The sequence below is a fragment of the Rhea americana genome, unplaced genomic scaffold (genome assembly GCF_003343005.1).
Source record: "Rhea americana isolate MKP2758 unplaced genomic scaffold, rheAme1 scaffold_96, whole genome shotgun sequence".
NCBI lineage: Eukaryota > Metazoa > Chordata > Aves > Rheiformes > Rheidae > Rhea > Rhea americana.
In genome coordinates this window covers 1387378-1405069 of record NW_028187155.1, presented here as the reverse complement: position 1 = coordinate 1405069, position 17692 = coordinate 1387378, and the positions used below count along the sequence as shown (strand labels likewise).

General features: G+C 51.4%; 1 protein-coding gene across 1 annotated transcript; it reads right to left on the bottom strand.

Annotated features, from left to right (window-relative positions):
* Positions 1–5651: 5651 nt before the first annotated feature.
* Positions 5652–13389, bottom strand: LOC146584263 (receptor-transporting protein 2-like). Its single transcript, XM_085325110.1, is given in 6 exon segments — positions 5652–5666; positions 8026–8191; positions 9164–9215; positions 11521–11698; positions 11701–11806; positions 13241–13389. Coding segments are annotated over 6 exon segments (666 nt in total).
* Positions 13390–17692: the final 4303 nt, after the last annotated feature.

Sequence of the window (17692 nt, the reverse complement as noted above, 5' to 3'; positions counted from 1 at the left end):
GGAATGCAGCCAAGCCACCTGCAGCCCTTCCTTGGAATTTAACCTCTTCTAGGGAGCCTGGGCAGTCTTGCATGGCAATTCATCCATTGTCACAGGAATCAAGTTCCTTTTGGTTGTTTTTAAGCCCATTGATCTGGCTAGTTTACAGGTTACTGATGGTGTCCAGAGTTCAGTCATGGCTCTTTTGACCTATTGTGTGTGTCTGATTCACTCCAGCCTCAGACTCAGCCCACTTTGCCCAAAGTAGTGTAAGGATTCATATCTCCCCTAGATTTCTCTGTGATCTGTGCCAAGAAGTAAGCTCTGCCAAGGAACAAGGTCAGGTGAGTATAGTTTCCTTCAGCAGGGTTATCTCACAGAATCACAGCAGGGTTGAGGTTGGAGGGGACCTCTGGAGATCATCTAGTCCAACCCCCTGCTCAAGCAGGGTCATCTGGAGCACATTGCACAAGATCACGCCCAGGCAGGTTTTGAGTATCTCCAAAGAAGGAGACTCCACAGACTCTCTGGGCAACCTCTTCCAGTGCTCTGTCATCCTCACACTAAAGAAGTTTTTCCACATATTCAGATGGAACTTCCTGTGTTTCGGTTTGTGCCTGTTGCCTCTTGTCCTGTCACTGGGCACCACTGAGAAGAGTCTGGCCCCATCCTCTTGACACCCTCCCTTAAGATATTTGTATACATTGATTAGATCCCATCTCAGTCTTCTCTTTTCCAGGCTAAATAGGCCCAGCTCTTGGAGCCTTTCCTCACAAGAATTTCCTCCAGTCCTCTAATCATCTTCATAGCCCTACTCTGGACTCTCTCCAGTAGCTCCATGTCTCTCTTGTACTGGGGAGCCCAGAATTGGACACAGTATTCTAGATGTGTCCTCACCAGGGCTGTGTAGAGGGAGAGGATCAGACCTCCCTCAACCTGCTGGCAACACTCTTCCTAATGCACACTAGGATACCATCGGCCTTCTTGGCTACAAGGGCACATTGCTGGCTCCTGGTTAACTTGTTCAGCAGAACTCCCGAGTCCTCCTCCACTGAGCTGCTTTTCAGTGGGTCAGCCCCAAACCTGTACTAGTGCATGGGGTTTTTCCTCCGTAGGTGCAGGACCCTGCACTTGCCTTTGCTGAACTTCATGAGGTTCCTCTCCACCCAATTCTCCAGCCTGTCTAGGTCTCTCTGAATGGCAGCACAGCTCTCTGGTGTATCAGCTACTCCTCCCAGTTTGGTATCATTAGCAAACTTGCTGAGGAGGCACTCTGTCCCTTCATCCAAGCCATTGATGAATAAACTGAACAAGATTGGACTCAATACTGATCCCTGGGGGACAGCAGTAGCTACAGGCCTCCAACTAGACTGTGCCACTAATCACAACACTCTGAGCTCTGCCACTCAGCCAGTTCTCAATCCACCTCACTGTCCACTCATCTAGCCCACACTTCCTGAGCTTACCTATGAGGATGTTATGGGAGACAGTGTTGAAAGCCTTGCTAAAGTCAAGGTACACAACATCTACTGCTCTTCCCTCATCTACACAGCCAGTCCATCATGGAAGTCTATCGGATTAGTTAAGCATGATTTCCCCTTTGTGAATCCATGCTGACTACTCCTGATCACCTTCTTTTCCTCCACATGGTTAGAGATGACATCCAGGATGAGTTGTTCCATCAGATGGAGGTGAGGCTGACTGGCCTGTAGTTTCCTGGGTCCTCCTTCTTGCCTTTTTTGAAGACTAGAGTGACACTGGCTTTCTTCCAGTCCTCAGGCACCTCCCCTGTTCTCCATGATATTTCAAAGATGATGGACAGTGCAATAACAGCAATAACATCTGCCAGCTCCCTCAGCACTCATGGGTGCATCCTATCAAGCCCCATGGATCTGTGGATGTCAAGTTTGCCTAAATGATCTCTCACCCAATCTTCCTTGACCAAGGGAAAGTTTTCCTTTCTCTACACTTTCTCTCTTGTCCTCCACTTGCCAGTAAAGGCCTCCTATAGCTGTCAGCAACATACAAAAATTTGCCTACTCTCCTTCCAGCATTCATTTAGCCTCCTTTGGGCCTGTCCTCTTCCTCCTTCAGTTTTGCCATGCATGGAAGGAATCAAGAGTTAATGAGTTACTCTGCTATTTTGCCTGTCATTCAAAAAGTTATTTGTAGGGAACATAGAGGAGCAAGAGGTCTAAGGAACAGGTCTAACTTGAAGACATGCTAAGAATTGTATTCATGGCTATGCTGTGTAACTCCAAGATATATTTTTTTTTCATTTTTGATACTACATTCTGTAAAATATCTTATGTCATACAGGAGCGGTTCTGTGTAACCTTCCTCCTGAGGATAAAATAAAACTTTGGTATGTTATGATCTCATGTCCTGAGGCTTTCATTACACACAGGAGATGGTCAGGGGTTGAGGGCAAAGGCTGGTCACAAGTCTCTGCCTTACACTCCTGCTCCTTCCCTGTGGCATCTGCTCTCTGTCTGTGAGCCTCTATCCACAACAACCTGAGCTCATCACAGGTCAGGTCATATGCAGTCTTCCCATGCCCAACACAGAGGCTGGACTGCAGTGCACAGAAGACATGAGAGAGGTGAGATCCAGCCGCAGTCAGTTCAGAGCCTTGACCCTACAATAACAGACCTATGTATTCCCAACAAACCTTCTCTACTCAGTGAACTGAGGGTGAACAAAACACTAAAACAGTCCAGTGTCACCTCTGAATGAACTGCATGGGGAACTCAGCCCTCATTTTCACAGGGTTTAACCCCCTCCATACACTGGCAGGAATTATCATACTGTGTTGTATCTCTGTCAAGGAAGGGAAGGCACCAGGGAGCAGTGGTAATGAAGCAAGTCTTATCTGAAAGAAGCTTTTTAGGACAGCTAATCTATGCAATTCTGGGTCTCACATGGCTTAGGGTCACGCTTCCTGCCCAGTTACAGCGGTGCTATATCCCCTGATATCCTGATGGAGGCAAGACCAGCTTCTGCATCCAGCACCTCAGCTCTGCAATTTACTGCCTTACATGGTACGGTCCAAGGCCCTGGCAGAGCATGGCACTGCTCCATGTATCCATGCCCCCCATCACAGTGGGGGATGGTTCTCCTCAAGGGGATGAGGTACAAGCAGTGCTGTTAAGGAGAGACAGTGATTTGAGAAGTGCTGCAGACACACAGAGCCAAGAAGACTGGCTCCCACATCCCAGATCTAGGCGGGGAGTGGAGGGGGAGAGGACACACTGTCAGCCCTCTCCAGCAGTGACCCTTTGGTCATCGCCCTGTTTCCAGCAGCTGTGCAGCCTTTCCCCAGAATAGCTCTGCAGGGCTGGTGAGCAGGGGAATTTCACTGAAAAGTCAATGTGCTGTGACTGAGCCCTGAACAAATACTATCACTTTGCTCAGTCACTCTCTCCAGCTGTGACGTGGAAGCACTGACAATGACGGGTTCAGAAGAGTCCAGATGAGAAATAGGTCAACTTTTCAGCAGAAAGAAGGCAGTGTAATGTTTAACCAGGCAGGTAGCTTTTGTCAGAACTATTGATTCAATCGGATAAAAAAAGAGGCTTTGAGGAAAGCAGGGGCTGGTGACAGAGGACGATGTGTCATGCCAGCTGCTCTGCAAACCCTGCCATGGATGGTGATACTTTTCAGTAACAGGCTGCAGGTGACCTGTTCTCTTGCCAGGTTGCCAATGGCTCCATTTCAGCCATCCAGGGCAAACAGGGCCTGAATTCAGAGAAAGCAGAAGAGGCTACATGGGAGGAGGAGGAAGAAATGAAATGAAACACTAGGCAGACCACTGCAAGCTCACCGCTTCACACTGGGGTCTCAAATCCCTGCCCATCTCCTGTTACTGGAATGCTGTGGAGCCCTAGCCATTTCCAAGGCTGCCTCTGTCTCTGCTCTTTATGTCTGTGGCTCTTCCAGATGGGTCCGTGATCCATCATAGTCCCCCATCAAACTTCCCGATCCACAAAGCCAACAGCTCAGCTCCAGACTAGCCCCTTTCCAGGGCTAAATTCTGCTTAAGACAGTCTGTTGGCTCTTCTCCATCTCAAATTTCTATGGATCAAGAAAGGTATTTGCCATTTCAAGTCCTGTACCAGTCTGGTGCAGCACAGTCACCCTGGGGCGTTGTGGGCTTGTGCAGCCACCCAGACCCCAGTCTGCTAGCAAGGAGAATAGAGGGCTGTAGGCCAAGGCAGGCAGGACTCGAGCTCAACCTTTCTGCCCGCTGAAATGCAGCTTTCATTGCAGGGAGCCCACGCTGACTAGCTCTGCAGCCTCACAAAAGGGCTGTGCATTGCGTTGCAAATAGAGGGCTCCAGCACCGAGCACAGCAAGCGCAGCAATGCCTATGCCAAGCTCTACAGAGCCGTGACCGACGACACAATCCACGTCGAGGAGAAAGAAGGTAAAACTTTGTGCCATTTCCAACCTCACACTCAGGTGCCTCATGTTTTTCTCCCTTGCCTGAGCCAGGGTGAGGAACAGTTGCTAGCAGTGAGCCACCAGCAGCTTGGGGCTTCACAAGAAGGGGAGAGCTGTCAGGGCAGGGAGTGTCAGATGAGGCCTCTCTTTGCAAATTGCAGAAAACTTATTTGATACAATTTGCAAAGTAGCTGCTCTGTGGCAAACACACACGGAAGTTGAGGCAGGGACACAGCTCTGCTGGGCATCTCTTCTCCACATCACAAACTATGAAAATACAGCCTTTAACTGTTTCCTTCCATGTGCCCAGACCCAGGGCTTGGAGTTGGGTTACTGATCCCCATTTTCCTAAGGCACAGATCTAAAATAACTCCACTGATCTCCACTGGATTCCTCTGGGTTCACAACAGGCAGCAAGGTGGAGGGTGGATGGCCTGACTCATTCCTAGCAGGCCAAAAGATATCAGAAGGATGAAGGGGAGGAAAAAGCAAATGCAAAAGCACAGCACAGTCCCTTGAGTATTAAACTATCAGCTGTAGGATCGGGGCCTAGAGAGCTCTCAGGCATTTTAAAAAATGTTGCTGCCCCAGAAGGGATCAGTCATAAATACTTTCCTCCTCCTCCCTTCATAGCTCTGCAGTGATCGTCAATGCAATGCACCTCCTGTCCCCTGCTCCCTGACCAGCTGGGCTGCCAAGCACCTTCTCCCATGTGCCTCTGCAGTCACCGCTGCTCCTTGCAGGCTAGGAACAGGCAGCAGATGAGAAAAAGGAGAGCAATAGCAGACCTTGCATTTGCTGGCACCTTGCAACCTACCAGAGCAGTGAGAACCACTCTTCAGGTTGACAGTCATGGAGATAGCAATTTATCAGTCTGCCTGCAGTGAAAAACCAGTGAAGCACCACCCCCCACCTGCAGTTTGCCCATTCCTGGCTGAACGTGGGTGCCAGGAGTGAGCTGACAGTTGGCTGCAGCAGAGTACAGCTATGATGGGCCAGTGCAGCATGCTGGGGGACTGCCATGGCCTGCCCAAGATCCTTGGGGGTGTGTATCATATGCCGTGTACTTCAGCCCTGGTCATTTGTCGTGCATCCCATCAGCAAGAATGCAACAGCCCTGGGGCAGGACTGAGCTGTGGGGCTTGCTCTGGGCTCCAAAAGCACCAGGAAAAGCCTCTCTTCCAGAGCAGTTTGCGAGGAAATACTTGCAAGACCGGCAGAACTGAATGTCAGAGCAGGTTGACCTGGAAGGAGCCCCAAAACAAGGCTGCGGCTGAGGCAGTCACACATGCACAGGTGCCTCTGAGTGATGAGGAGAGGGGCAAAAGGGCAGAGAATCCCCCCAATATGCAACACATGGGATGTGGGAGGCAGACAGGCATGCCGCAAACTTTGGAGAGATCTGAGAAAAAGTAGTGTATGCAGGCGAGCACATAGGTGGGAGAGCTTGGAGCGCATGGGGAGGTGTCAGATGGGCTTAGGGAGGACTCTACCCTCCTAAGAGCAGGGAGAGACAGGCAACAAAATAAGGATCCTCGCAGGAATGGAGGTCTCTACCAGAGGTGGCTTCCTAGGAAAAGGCGAGGGAGTTCCCCTCAGCTGGTGAGTGGTTTGGGAGGCTGCAAATGGCCAGAAATGATGACTGGGGCTAAGAAAACCTTAGCATGGAAAGAGGAGGGCTGCAAGCAACAACAGCAAGAAACTTAGGCCTGTCTCTGCCTTCATGACATAATGCTGGTTGGGGTGGGATAGGCTGGGAGAGCTGCCGCAGGAGGGGAGGAGGCCATTCAGGCCGCAGGATCGGCCTCCCCCTTCCTGGCAGAGCATCTCAGCACTGGCCACCCCAAGTGCAAAGTCTGCACCAGAAAGGCAGATCCATTTACTCATGAGCACAGCAGCCCTCTGGGTCCCCAGCACTCCGTCTGCCCCACTAAAACCACAGATATTCATTCCCTCAGCAAATATCAAGGAGGACTCTCCTCACAGGAAGCCCTAAGAGAACTTTGAATAGTCCAGAAAGCTCCAATTTGAAACCTGCTGGAGGTTTACACAGAAGAGGTGCCTGGGAGATGCCTTGCAGATAGCAGGGGATATATCCTGCCCAGGCATAGGATGAAGCACAAAATCTCCAGACTTTTTTCAGTCATTCCCGTGGAGATCTTGATGCCTTTAAAGTGTTTATTGAGCCTGCACCTTGTTCCTTAAGTCTGGAGGTTGCTCAAGTAATACATATTTTGGAGGTGTCACTGCAGCAGTCACAAAGTCCTAGAGTCTGGGTAGTTTGGCTTTTTCTGTCCCCTTGGGGAAAATCTCCACAAAGGATATGGCTAGGGGCAGGGGGAGAGGAGAAGGCAATGCTACCAAGAGCCGGCTGGGCATAGGGATGGCAACAGGACATCCCCTACATGGAGATGGCTGTCCCATGCTGGGAGAAACTGGTCCCAATGCAGAGTTGGAGCTGGGCTCCAGAGATCTCGCAGCTCCATCTGCTGGCTCCAGGGCTGAGGGAGGTCATAGGGGAGGAGGAGAGTTGTTAGGATGAGTGGCATGGGGTGCTTAGGAAGCAAAATCCACACAGCCTCTGCACTATACAGGGTTTTCTTGTTTTTTTATCAGTAGCTTGCAGGTTTTTACTCATGAAAATACTGGAGATTCTGACACCAGCAAAAGGGAGAAAAAAAGGCAAACTAAGTAAGTAATGTAAATGATCCTGACACAGCAGGCAAGAGAGCACCTGGGTTGTGTGAGCCATGGGTTGACTCTGAACAAGCCACATCGAGGATGCTGAATTTGGCTATCTTGTTTCCTTCAGCTCATCTTTCTTCAGTTAATCCTGTCTCTTTTCTACCAGTTTGCCAAGATTCCTCAACAAGCAACTTGGGAGTTACCTGGAGTTGTTCACTTCTGCCCTTGCTATTCGCAGTGCACAGCAGGTCAGCCAGATCACTTAGCTGTGTCTCTCTCAACTACTCAGACTGAGTTTGTGAACCACAGAGAAAACAGTAGAAAGGCAACAAGTGAGCGATGCAGCGCCTGGTTTGTGGGAGGTTCCCAAAGCTTTGGGCAGGGGGTTCTAGAAGCCTCCCATGCTGGCAGCCTTCATCCCTGTGCCCAGGCACAATCAGGGCCACAACGCTGTTAATGCAGAACAAGCCAGCAAGGCTGATGGAGATGATAAAACCAATTCACAAGCCAAGTGCCCCAGCCAGCTTTTCTGGGAAGTGAGAGGTAATAAAAATGAAAAAAAAAAAAAAGATTAAAATGGCACAGAGACAACGAGGGAATGGGCTTAAACCCATCCAAGTCCTTGTGGAGGACGCCAGCTGATGACTGAATGGGCGCTTCTGGCACGTTGCTTCTCCAGGGCAAGGCTGAATCTCTGTGCGCTTCATGTGGCCCCTTGTAACTGGATTTCCTGTGACACCCTGGTCTTTGTGCATCCAATGCACCCCCAGGTGACAGGTCTCTCAGTATTCGCTCTTGTGGGGGCCCATCACGTCCACCAGTCACAACCTCCTGAAGCTGGGGATGAGCAACATGCTCTCTGTAGCATTTCTGCTGGACGCTGGCAACCAAGTCCAGCCAGACCCACCCAGCACTCACCTCGCTGAAGATCGGCTCTACTCCGGCACAGGCCAAGCACAGACCTTGCTGCATGAAGGTCCTCATCTTCACCCAGCCAGGTCCCCTGGCTCTGTCCAGGTACACATGGAAGAGGATGACAGCCTGGGCCAAGTCCCCTAAGTGCTGGTACCAAGTGCACTGGAAGCTGAAAGAAAGGGGAACCCCAGTCACGGACAGAGCAGTCCCAGCTGCTAGCAGGGAGGGAGAAGCACAAAGCAAACCCAGCACAAAGCTGGATCCCCATGGCATAGGCCATCTGGGCACTCTCCAGCTTCCTTACAGCTTTATTTCTATGAGCACTTGGCCAAACTTGATTGCAAGACTCACCACTCTGCACGCCCCTCCCTTTCTAGTGACCTCCAGAGGCGAGTCAGGCTAAATCTGCTGCCATCCTGCAGGAAAAAGCAAATGCTCCCCAAATTCATGTTCCCCTCTGGATACCAGCAAGGAAGTCAGGATGCCACTGCTCAGCCCTGGGCTCTTTGTTGCCGGGCAGAGATACTCTGGCTGGCATTAAAGAGAGGATCTCTCACCCTCTGGCAAAACATTCCCAGCAGGATTATCCCAGAGGAGCCAAAGTAGTAGCCTTGGTGCCTTGCCACAAGTGGGACACCAGCCCCAAGGGCACCCTGAGCTATTCCTCATGGCCCTCAGCACTGCAGGAGTCAAGTGCTCCTGTGCAATCCCTGTAATCCCAGTTTTACAGGCAGAAAAAGCGAAGCATGGCAAGGCTGTAGACACGTCTAAAGCTGCAGGCAGAGTGGGGGTCTGAGTCGTGGCAGAGTCTTGGCACTGGGCCAGGCAGGGAGAAGGGGGAAGGCTCCATTACCACATGTTTTACCACTTACACGAGAACATGAGACCCTGCCAGACCCAAACTTTTGTCATTTAAACCAAAAGCCACAAGCAAGCAGGGCAGTGAGAGATTAGCAGAGACAGACTGCCTCCTCCAGGAGCAGAGAAGGTGTGCCTTTAAAAGAGGAGTTTGATGCAGTTCACAGATAAAAGGCATAATTCTCTCCCATATATGCAGCATTTCACCTTGCCCTCTAAACCAGTTGCTGACAAAAGGCAGGCGCTGGCTGTCCACTTCCCCAGCCCCATGACAGACCCTCACCTGGCAAACACATGCTGCTCCTCCACTTGCTTCCAGCGCTGTGGCAGGGCACCTAGAACGAGATTCTGGTCCATATTCAGGTCCTACCCATGCTCTGGCTTGACCTCCTCTATCACACGATATAGTATTTCCCTCCAGGAGTCCATCTGCAGCCATTCCACCTCTGCTTGGGGCTGGGCAACACCACCCAGGCGCAGGCAGCAGTTCCCATGCTAGTGCCCCACTCCTCTTGCTGCCTGCTTCAGAGAGGGCAGGAGGGGGAGGTTCCCTCTCTGGCCTTGCTGAGGACCTCAGCAAGGGGCAGGAGCAAAGGCCTGAGTGCAAGAAATGAAACCAAAAGGAGTTTTGTCTCCAGTGCCCGTTTTTTTTTTAATTTCTGTGTCTTTTCCACTAGTCCTGCTGTGTGGCCCGATGAGGGCTGGCTTGCTCATTTTTAGGGGAAAAAGGGAAAGGCTGCTGCTCATCAGTGTAGTTCCTCTCTGAAGAGGAACCTCAGGGTGCTGTGATTGGGGAAGGGCTGACAGGATGCCCAAACTCAGCTTGAACGCACAAAGGCTTCCCTGGCTGGTGACAAATTGCTCCCTGCCCCTCCTGTAGCCAAAGGCTCTCTGCTCCATGCTAGGAAAGAAGCCAGTATCCAGGAGGCGATGAGTCTTCATACCAGAGCTGAGAGCTCTGTTCTGCGGGCATGAGAAACTCCACCAGAAGAGGATGGTGTCCCTACTGCTATTTCAAAACCTTTTGCAAGGTCTACAGTCATATGTCATCTGGACAATTAATCCTTGGTTTTCTGGGCCAAGGAGGTACCTATGGGACATGCCATCCCCATGGGTAAATTCTGCAGTCCACTCCAGGAAGGTGAGAGGTGGAGTGATGTCAGGCTGCTAGGGGGCAGGAGGCTTCCTTCCATGTCTGTGATGCCCCTCATGTCCCCAGAGCCTTGCAGGACGAAGTAGCAACATGCAGAAGGAGTCAGCATCCTCCCCTTCGTCCAGACCCTGTAGCCCCATGTACAATTTTGCCATGACTAGCAAAAGACTTTTTGCTCAGGCCTCAGGACTTATTGGACCTGTCTCAGCCTGAGCTGATTTTCACTTTTATGGCAGTGAGAGCAATTGCCAAGCAGTCAGATGACTACTGCCCGACTTTGTTTTAGCTCTAGTTTGCCTTTGCACAATTAGGCAGTGTAACACCTACTGTCAGCAAATAAATAGTATTAACAGGCAATTCCCCTTTGCAGAGCGAATGGTTGTGCCCTAGGAATGAAATGTGGCCTGGAAACATGCCAGCCTGGGACGAGAGCTGGGGCCAGGCTGCGAGTAGTCACAGTGCTTGTCCCTAGGGGAGGTGAAACAAACGGCTCCTGGAGGCAGCGCAGGAGGGAAGCAAAGGTCTGGAGAGCCGCCACAGCCTCGCTGCACTGTGGGGGCCAGCTTGGAGGGCTTTGTGTTTGCCAGGGTGTTTTTCAGAGCTGTTTTCACCATACCAAAGCTCAGCCCCCAGACATTTCTGGAAGCCAGCAGAGTCTTCAGGCCTCCAGTCACACAGTGGGCGCCTGTTTGCATCCAGGGTTGAGGCAGATGACACTGTACACGACTTTAGGGAGGCAGCACCACCGTCCGTGGCCACATCAGCCTTATGAGTCTGCAGCAAACCTCCAGCTCTAGCTGCCCTTCAGCTGCTTTGGGAGCTCAGATTCACCAAGGCCAAAGCCAGGAGAGAGAAAACATGCAGCAGTAGGATGCTTCTCCCCTGAAAGCTGAGACTGGACTAGCTGGCAGATCATGATGGCCCCAGCCTTCCAGAAAAGCTGTTCACACATACCTGGGAAAGGGTTTGGAAAAAGTAAAAAGCACAGTTACATTGTCTGGCTAAGAATAAGAGGCTTATTTTATTCTTGCAAGCTTCCCCAACCCTTCATATCGGGGAGCTAGGAAATGTCTTTGTGCAGCCTATGTCCCATAATAAATTATCAGATCTACTAGACTTCCCTCGCAGTGGCCTGTGAAATGACAGCTGACCACAGAGAACCACTTGTCCAAGTGCTCAGTGTCCCGAGCCCATAGCTATCACCCCAGGTTTCTCTTTGCAATCCCCAACTCCTCTACTTGTTGGTGAAATAAAGCAGAACAAAGAGGAGCACTGCCAAAACGCAGAGCAAACGGCCACCAATGCAACAGTAACATTTCCAGAGGGAGGTGCTGCCAAAGGAAAGGGGGCAGTGTGTTGGGGTTGTTTGAGGCATCAAGTCCCTGCCTCTCCAGATGCCATCAGCGTTGCCCTTTTCACGTGCTTTGAGCCAGACGGCGCCTGGGCTGGCCTTGGCTCTCGGCAAACCCCGAGCTGGCAGCCCTCACAGCGGCCCCGCCACACAACAACTGCGACGAGGTGAGAGGGCTGCACCAGCACACGATAGCATTCTTGGAGGATCTTTAGCACCAGATTGTCCAGGATCCTGGCTATGTTCTCCTGGCTGAAGTCAGGCTCTTCCAGCTGGGGGTCAGGGCACTGCCTGCATGCCTGGCGAAAGGCAGTGCTCTCATCTGCACTGCTCCCCAGCACTGACGCTGGCTCCAGTGCTTGTGGAAGAGGATGTGCATGTTGGCTGGTGACCAGGTATGCCAGCACTGGGAGCACTGAAACCTGCCAGGGCAGGAACAAGACAAGCTCATCTTTGGCTCCTTGCATTGAGCCAGTGGCCTTTAGCGCAGGACCAGAGCAGCCAGGGCTTATGGATTAATTTCACACATGCAGGTTTTATTATTAGATCAACCAATGGCCCATCCTACCCCTGTCAGCATAACAAGTGCCTGGGTGGTTCAACGTACGCATGAGATTAGGGTTGGCCTCAGCGTGAAAGATTTTAGGATGAAGACTGCCTGCTGGCATCAGCCTATCCCCCTTTCCTAGTCTATCTGAGCCCTGCTGCCAGGAATAGGGGCCCTTGAGGAAGGAAGCATCAGCAACCAGATCTGTGTAGGGCTATGGCTCTAGTCCCTCACCTGTGCTTGCACTGCACATCTCAGCAGAAAGTGAGCCTCAAGCCTGGGGGCTGAGGAAGTCAAAAAAGAAAAGAAATAGAAGGAAGGTGTGGGTGGAGGCTGCAGGGCAGGTGAGAAGATGTCTTGAGGAGTCAAAAGGGGTGTAACACACAGCTTCTCTTTCACGGTGTGCACGGCAGCCACTGCTGTATCCTGCTGTCTTCTCAGTGCCTGGTGTTCTGCCCACGGTGCGTGATGCTTGTGATGGGCTCTTGCATCAGCATCACTGAGCTGTGACTGCTTTCTATGCTGGGACCCCATTGCTTGGGTGCAGGTGCAGAAACTGCTCAGTCATCCTTGTCAGCCCCATGTCTCAGCAGGTTGGGTGTCTTGCACAGGCCTTTGCTCCTCGTCTCCTACCATCCATCTTCCCTAACCTTTCTGCATCTCTCCCCGCCCCTTTCCAGTACAACCCCTGCCCTCTTTGCACCTCTCTTCCTCCTTCATGTGGCTGCAAGGTGGCATGGATGAAAGGCTGTGTGCACACTCTGCAACCTCTTCTCCATGACCAGCATCACCCTGCTGCTCTCATTTTAGAGAGGAGAGCATGGGAGCAATGTGCATGGAAACTCCTACAAGGCACAAATCCTTCAGGGCAAGGCAAGTCTCTGTCACACCTTAAGGGAAAACAGGAGTCCTTCTTCCCAGGTCAGCCATGCACAGAAATGACCCAGAAAGTCCAGATGGAAAGGGGGGAACCCATTAGATTTGTCAGCTACAGAGTGTTACTCTTCCTGTCTGCTGGAGGAACTGTTTGTATTTAGAATGAGTAGGAAGAAGCTCTGGCCAAATGCAGGCTGTGTTTTGGCCTGCTGAAGCTGCCTCACACTCCTCCCCTTCAATTATCCTGTTTTTTTTTCAATTTGGAAATGAGCCCTCCAAGTTTGGAACGAAATGGGAAACCCCCTCACCTGCCTCCAGACTATCCCTTTTGTTTCCTATAAACTAACACTGAGAAAGAAAAAGGCAGCTCCTCTGCCGTTGGGCCTGCCCTGAAGGGAGACAGAACCAACAGCCAGGTCGGCCAGCCACCTACCTCCCAAATGCATGGCACTGCAAGAACTCCTTCCAGTGAGGCTTGAGGACATTCACCTGAATGGTATTGTCCTCCTGAAGTATCCACGGTTCTGTTATGTGTTATGTGTCCTTCACCTTCTCTGTAAAAATTTCCTGTCAGGTCTTCATGGTCCCACCTGGAGTTGGGGAAGTGGCAGGACTGATGGTCCACCAAAGGTCAAGCTTGCAGCTTCTAGGTGCTGCTGCCTCTAAGTAAGTTTCTTTTCCTGGACTTCTACTCACTGGTGGGTTCAAAGTCAAGTCATTGTGCTTGTGAAGGAGAACCTTTGCTCCCCTGTGAGCAGTGCTGCCCTGTCCTGATTCCTGTACCGATAGGCTCTACTGACACAGCATCAAGTGCCAGGCAGGCAAAATGTCCCCCAAAGCAAAGACAAGGTCTCCCCAAGCCCTACATGTTTCTGCACATCAGGTATGGACATGGGAGGACCTCCCAGCCCTGCTGAAGTCATGATCTCGTGACACAGATCTGTCTCTACTCAGAGGCTTTGAAAATTCAAACCTCCACCAGGCTGCCTTGGATGGCCATGACTAACAATATCATAGCAATGAGGGAAAATGTGTGGAGATTGTGTCCCACACAGGATAATGGAAGTGAAACCCTCTGAAAATGCAAGATTCAGCAGCTAATAAGCCTGAGGTGGCCTTACCGCTCTTGAGAACTGCCACCAAATAGGGGCTGTTTTTAAGAGCTTCCAGTGAACCGGGCAGAAGAGGCCTGATATGAAACCATGCAGTGGAAAGTCGAGGAGGCCGGCACTGCACTTAAAACTGAAACAGGCAATTTGTGCTCTGCACTGAGTGCACAACAGGCAGGTGAAGTCAGTGCAGGCTGGTGATAAGAGCTTGCAAATGCACTGCAGGCTGCTTGCAGCCCGCTCTATTTGAGCTCATCTCTCTCTGTTGGGTAGCCAGCCTGATCTTCCCACTGTTGCTCCTGATCTGCAAGGAGCAGGGAAGTATGCTGGATGCCCAGATTCCCCCAGCCATCCCACAGGGAGCAATGCAGGATATAAGACAGGTTAGGAAGGAGGCCAGATGATAGGTAGCTTTGAGAGAGAGATTAGGGGAAGGTGTGGAATCTGATAAAGCAGCTTCAGTTTGCCATGGAAAGCAAACCATCTCATCTAGCCTGAAGCTTTTGGAGGAGACAGAGCACAGAGCAGGTACAAAAACCTCCAAATCATCCTGTCTGCTTGCTTGGTGAAACCTGCCCAGCCTCAGAGGAAATGTGTCAGGTGGCTGTTGAGGGCAAAGCCGCTGTGGAAAGAAAGCACGGTTCTTTGGGTCAGGATCCCAGAGCAGCACGTTTCCACCCCGGAGTTTCACTCAAGCTCCTAGAAGCCAGGAGGATTTAATTTAAAGACTGTAGGATAATAAACCCTGCAATGTAACAGACATCTGTTTAAACAGGGCAGAAGGATCTGAGAATCAGACTGAAGATATTTCACATTGACCAAATGCAGCATGTCCCCATGGAGTCATTGAAGCTTGCCACATAGGCCAAAAGCCCAGGTGACCCCAATCAGAAGTGCCAGAGCTTGGTCCTGCCTGGGAGCTAGCCTGGGGCAGTGCTTGAAGGGAGCAGCAAGACCTGCTGAGGCCATAGTGATGAGTAAATTAAACAACGCCAGGGAACAGCTACAGGCACTGAGTGCCAGTGTCACGTCTTGACCAGGCATAATTTAATGGTATGGCCGTAGCCTGAAGTTGTTAAGGACAGAGGGTGGTCACAGTCAGCCATGATTTTCAAGGTAGACAGATGCAATTCAGACCTTGAAGCAGAAAAAGAAACAAAAATGGAAAGGACCAAAATTATCCACCCACCAGTCAAAGCTCAGCTTCATTTTTATGTGGCTGCAAGTGAGAACAGCGGTGGCCTCCACACCACAGCTGGTCCAGGCATTATGCTTAAGGGCAGGCCCCACTCAAATTAAGAAAAAGCACCGAACAAATGCAGAGTTGCCTCTCATCCATATATTTCAACTCAGCTAAAACCGGTGTCGGTGAGGGATGTCATCTATTGATATTTTGTCTAAGGAAAGGGGGAGGTGAGGATGCACAAATACGACAGTGCCAGGCACCTCCAGGGAGGGGAATAGTGGCTCACAGCAGCGAGCAGCAGTGGTGACGAGGAGCACCAGGCACATCAGACTTGTCCTACAAATCCTCGGAGCAGAAATAAGTATTGCAGGATGGCAAGGAGTCTTTGATATTTGTTGCTGGAAGGGAAAAACTAGCAAGTCTTTTGCACCAAGAGCTCCCTAGTGCCTTTGCAACACACACTGCCCATTCTGGGGCAGAGCCCGTCATCTGCTTTCTTCTCTTTCCTTCTCCCAAGCAGCTCACACAAGTAGGGTCAGCCCATGGCTGGGACCCTCAAGCAATGCAAGTGAAAAAAACAAGGTGTGTCCCAGACTGCTTCTCCTCATGCCTGCACGGTGCCAACAGCCATTTCTCCTGCACACTCTTTCCCATCTCTAGCTGAGCCATGATGGCTCCTGAGGGAGCATGGGACAGAGCTGATCCCACCATGGGCAGGAGCAACCACTCAGCCATGCAGCTGCAGCCCCAGGAGCACTCAGGTTTCACAGGCCCTTCAGCCCTCCAGTAAACCCATACCTGTTAAAAGGTGGATTTAAGAGAGGTCGCTGAGCCCAGGGTTTAGCTGGTTTTCTGCAGTCTGCAGAGCAGCACACAGGCATCACCCAGTGTGAAGGCAACCTACTAACACTGCAAATCACCACTAGGTGCCTGCAAGACAGGGGAGGACTAAACCCCCGGCTCAGGAATCCCCATCCCACAGGGTCAGGGCCAGGATGGGGATGGCAGTGTATCCCACAGCTGCACATTCAGGGCTCTTGTATTTTCCCCTGAAGCTGCTCTTTCTAGCCAATATCAGTGAGAGGTTGAAAGCAGAGAGGCCATGTCTCACTGAGCAGAGCAGGGGATGCCCATGGAAGTGCCAGTGCTTCCAAAAGGCAGCAGTGGGATGGCAGGGAAGGAGGGAGGCACACATACCAGCCCTGTCTCTCCCCTAGGTTTACTGATTAATTATTATTTCATGTCAGTATTATAACAGGAACCACAAGCTCCAGTCTCAGACCCTGGTGCTCAGAGCTAAAAAGACACGGAGGAGAAAGCTAAGCCAAGACTTTCAGGATTCTGGAGAGTTACCGAGAGCTGGCAAAGCCCTAACCTGCAGAGCCCAAAGCTGACCCCTGGTGAACCACATCTATCTGCACCCAATGAGCCAAAATAGCAGTGCCCCACGTCTGTCCAGCCTTTTGTACACCAGCAAAAGAAGCAACCATGCCAGAGCCCAGGGCAGACAACACAGCTGTCTCTGCCGCACTCTCACCACAAAGGAGAGGACCTCCAGGGACATGGAAATCTCCTCATGCAGAAAGAGGGAGAGAACTGAGGAAGTGATAACACATTCCTCAGCGCTGCTGGGTTATCTTCATAGCTAGCATCCTCCCCATGCTACGCCTCAGGACATAAAGGCCCCAGGGCCAGGGCAGGAGAGCCACTAGCCATAGACTGGGATGGAGCCACTCACACTATGGCATCTGCCCATCTCCTTGGACCCCCCTGTTCTGGTGGCTAAGATTTACACTGTGGGGATGAATCAATGGAAGATCAAATGGCTTTGACTTCTCCCATTGACTTCAATGGCAGATGTATTTGCATTAAACATCTGGAGCTATTTTTAGCAGAGGACCTCTGGGGAAGCAGTCCTTTCTCCAGACACTGTCATGTTCACCCAGACAAGCCATTTGCTTCATCTGGAGAATTTGTGGTTGTAGTCTTGCTCTTCTTTCCCAGAGCTGTTGCCACGGAGTGGAGGGAAGCTCTCTGCCGAGGCAGGCATCGCTTCCCCAAAATGCTCCTTCCTCAGGAAAGCAGCTCACAGGGGAGCCCACTACTACCCCCAGCACAGAGATGAGCCCCTGCCACCAAAAGCCTGCTGCTGTGGAAGTCAGCCCCAGGTTACGTCATGGCAACACAACTCAAATCACGACTCAGGGTGTGCTGAGTCCTCGGAGACATCTCTGAGAAGGAGCCCAGCGCTGCTCCCTCTATTAAAGCCTTTGATTTGCTGTTACTAAAGGGACTTTCCCAGAACCACCCACAGAGATGAAACTGCTTTGACGTCCTGTTCCACTTTGCACACACCTCTTGGCGCAGCCCGAGTGCCTTGCTGCTTGACAGCGCTCACCTTGGAAAGAAAAGCACACCTGCAGGTGCCAACACAGCCTAGTCTCAGCAGGGACCCAGGACAAACCTCATCCCTGTCCCGGTACAACCATGCTGGGCTGGCCACCCACCGGGACCAGACCTGGCAGATCCCCTCTATCCTGGTGCTCTGGTAATGACTCCTTCTCCGGGTACGGAGAGATGCTTGAAGGAG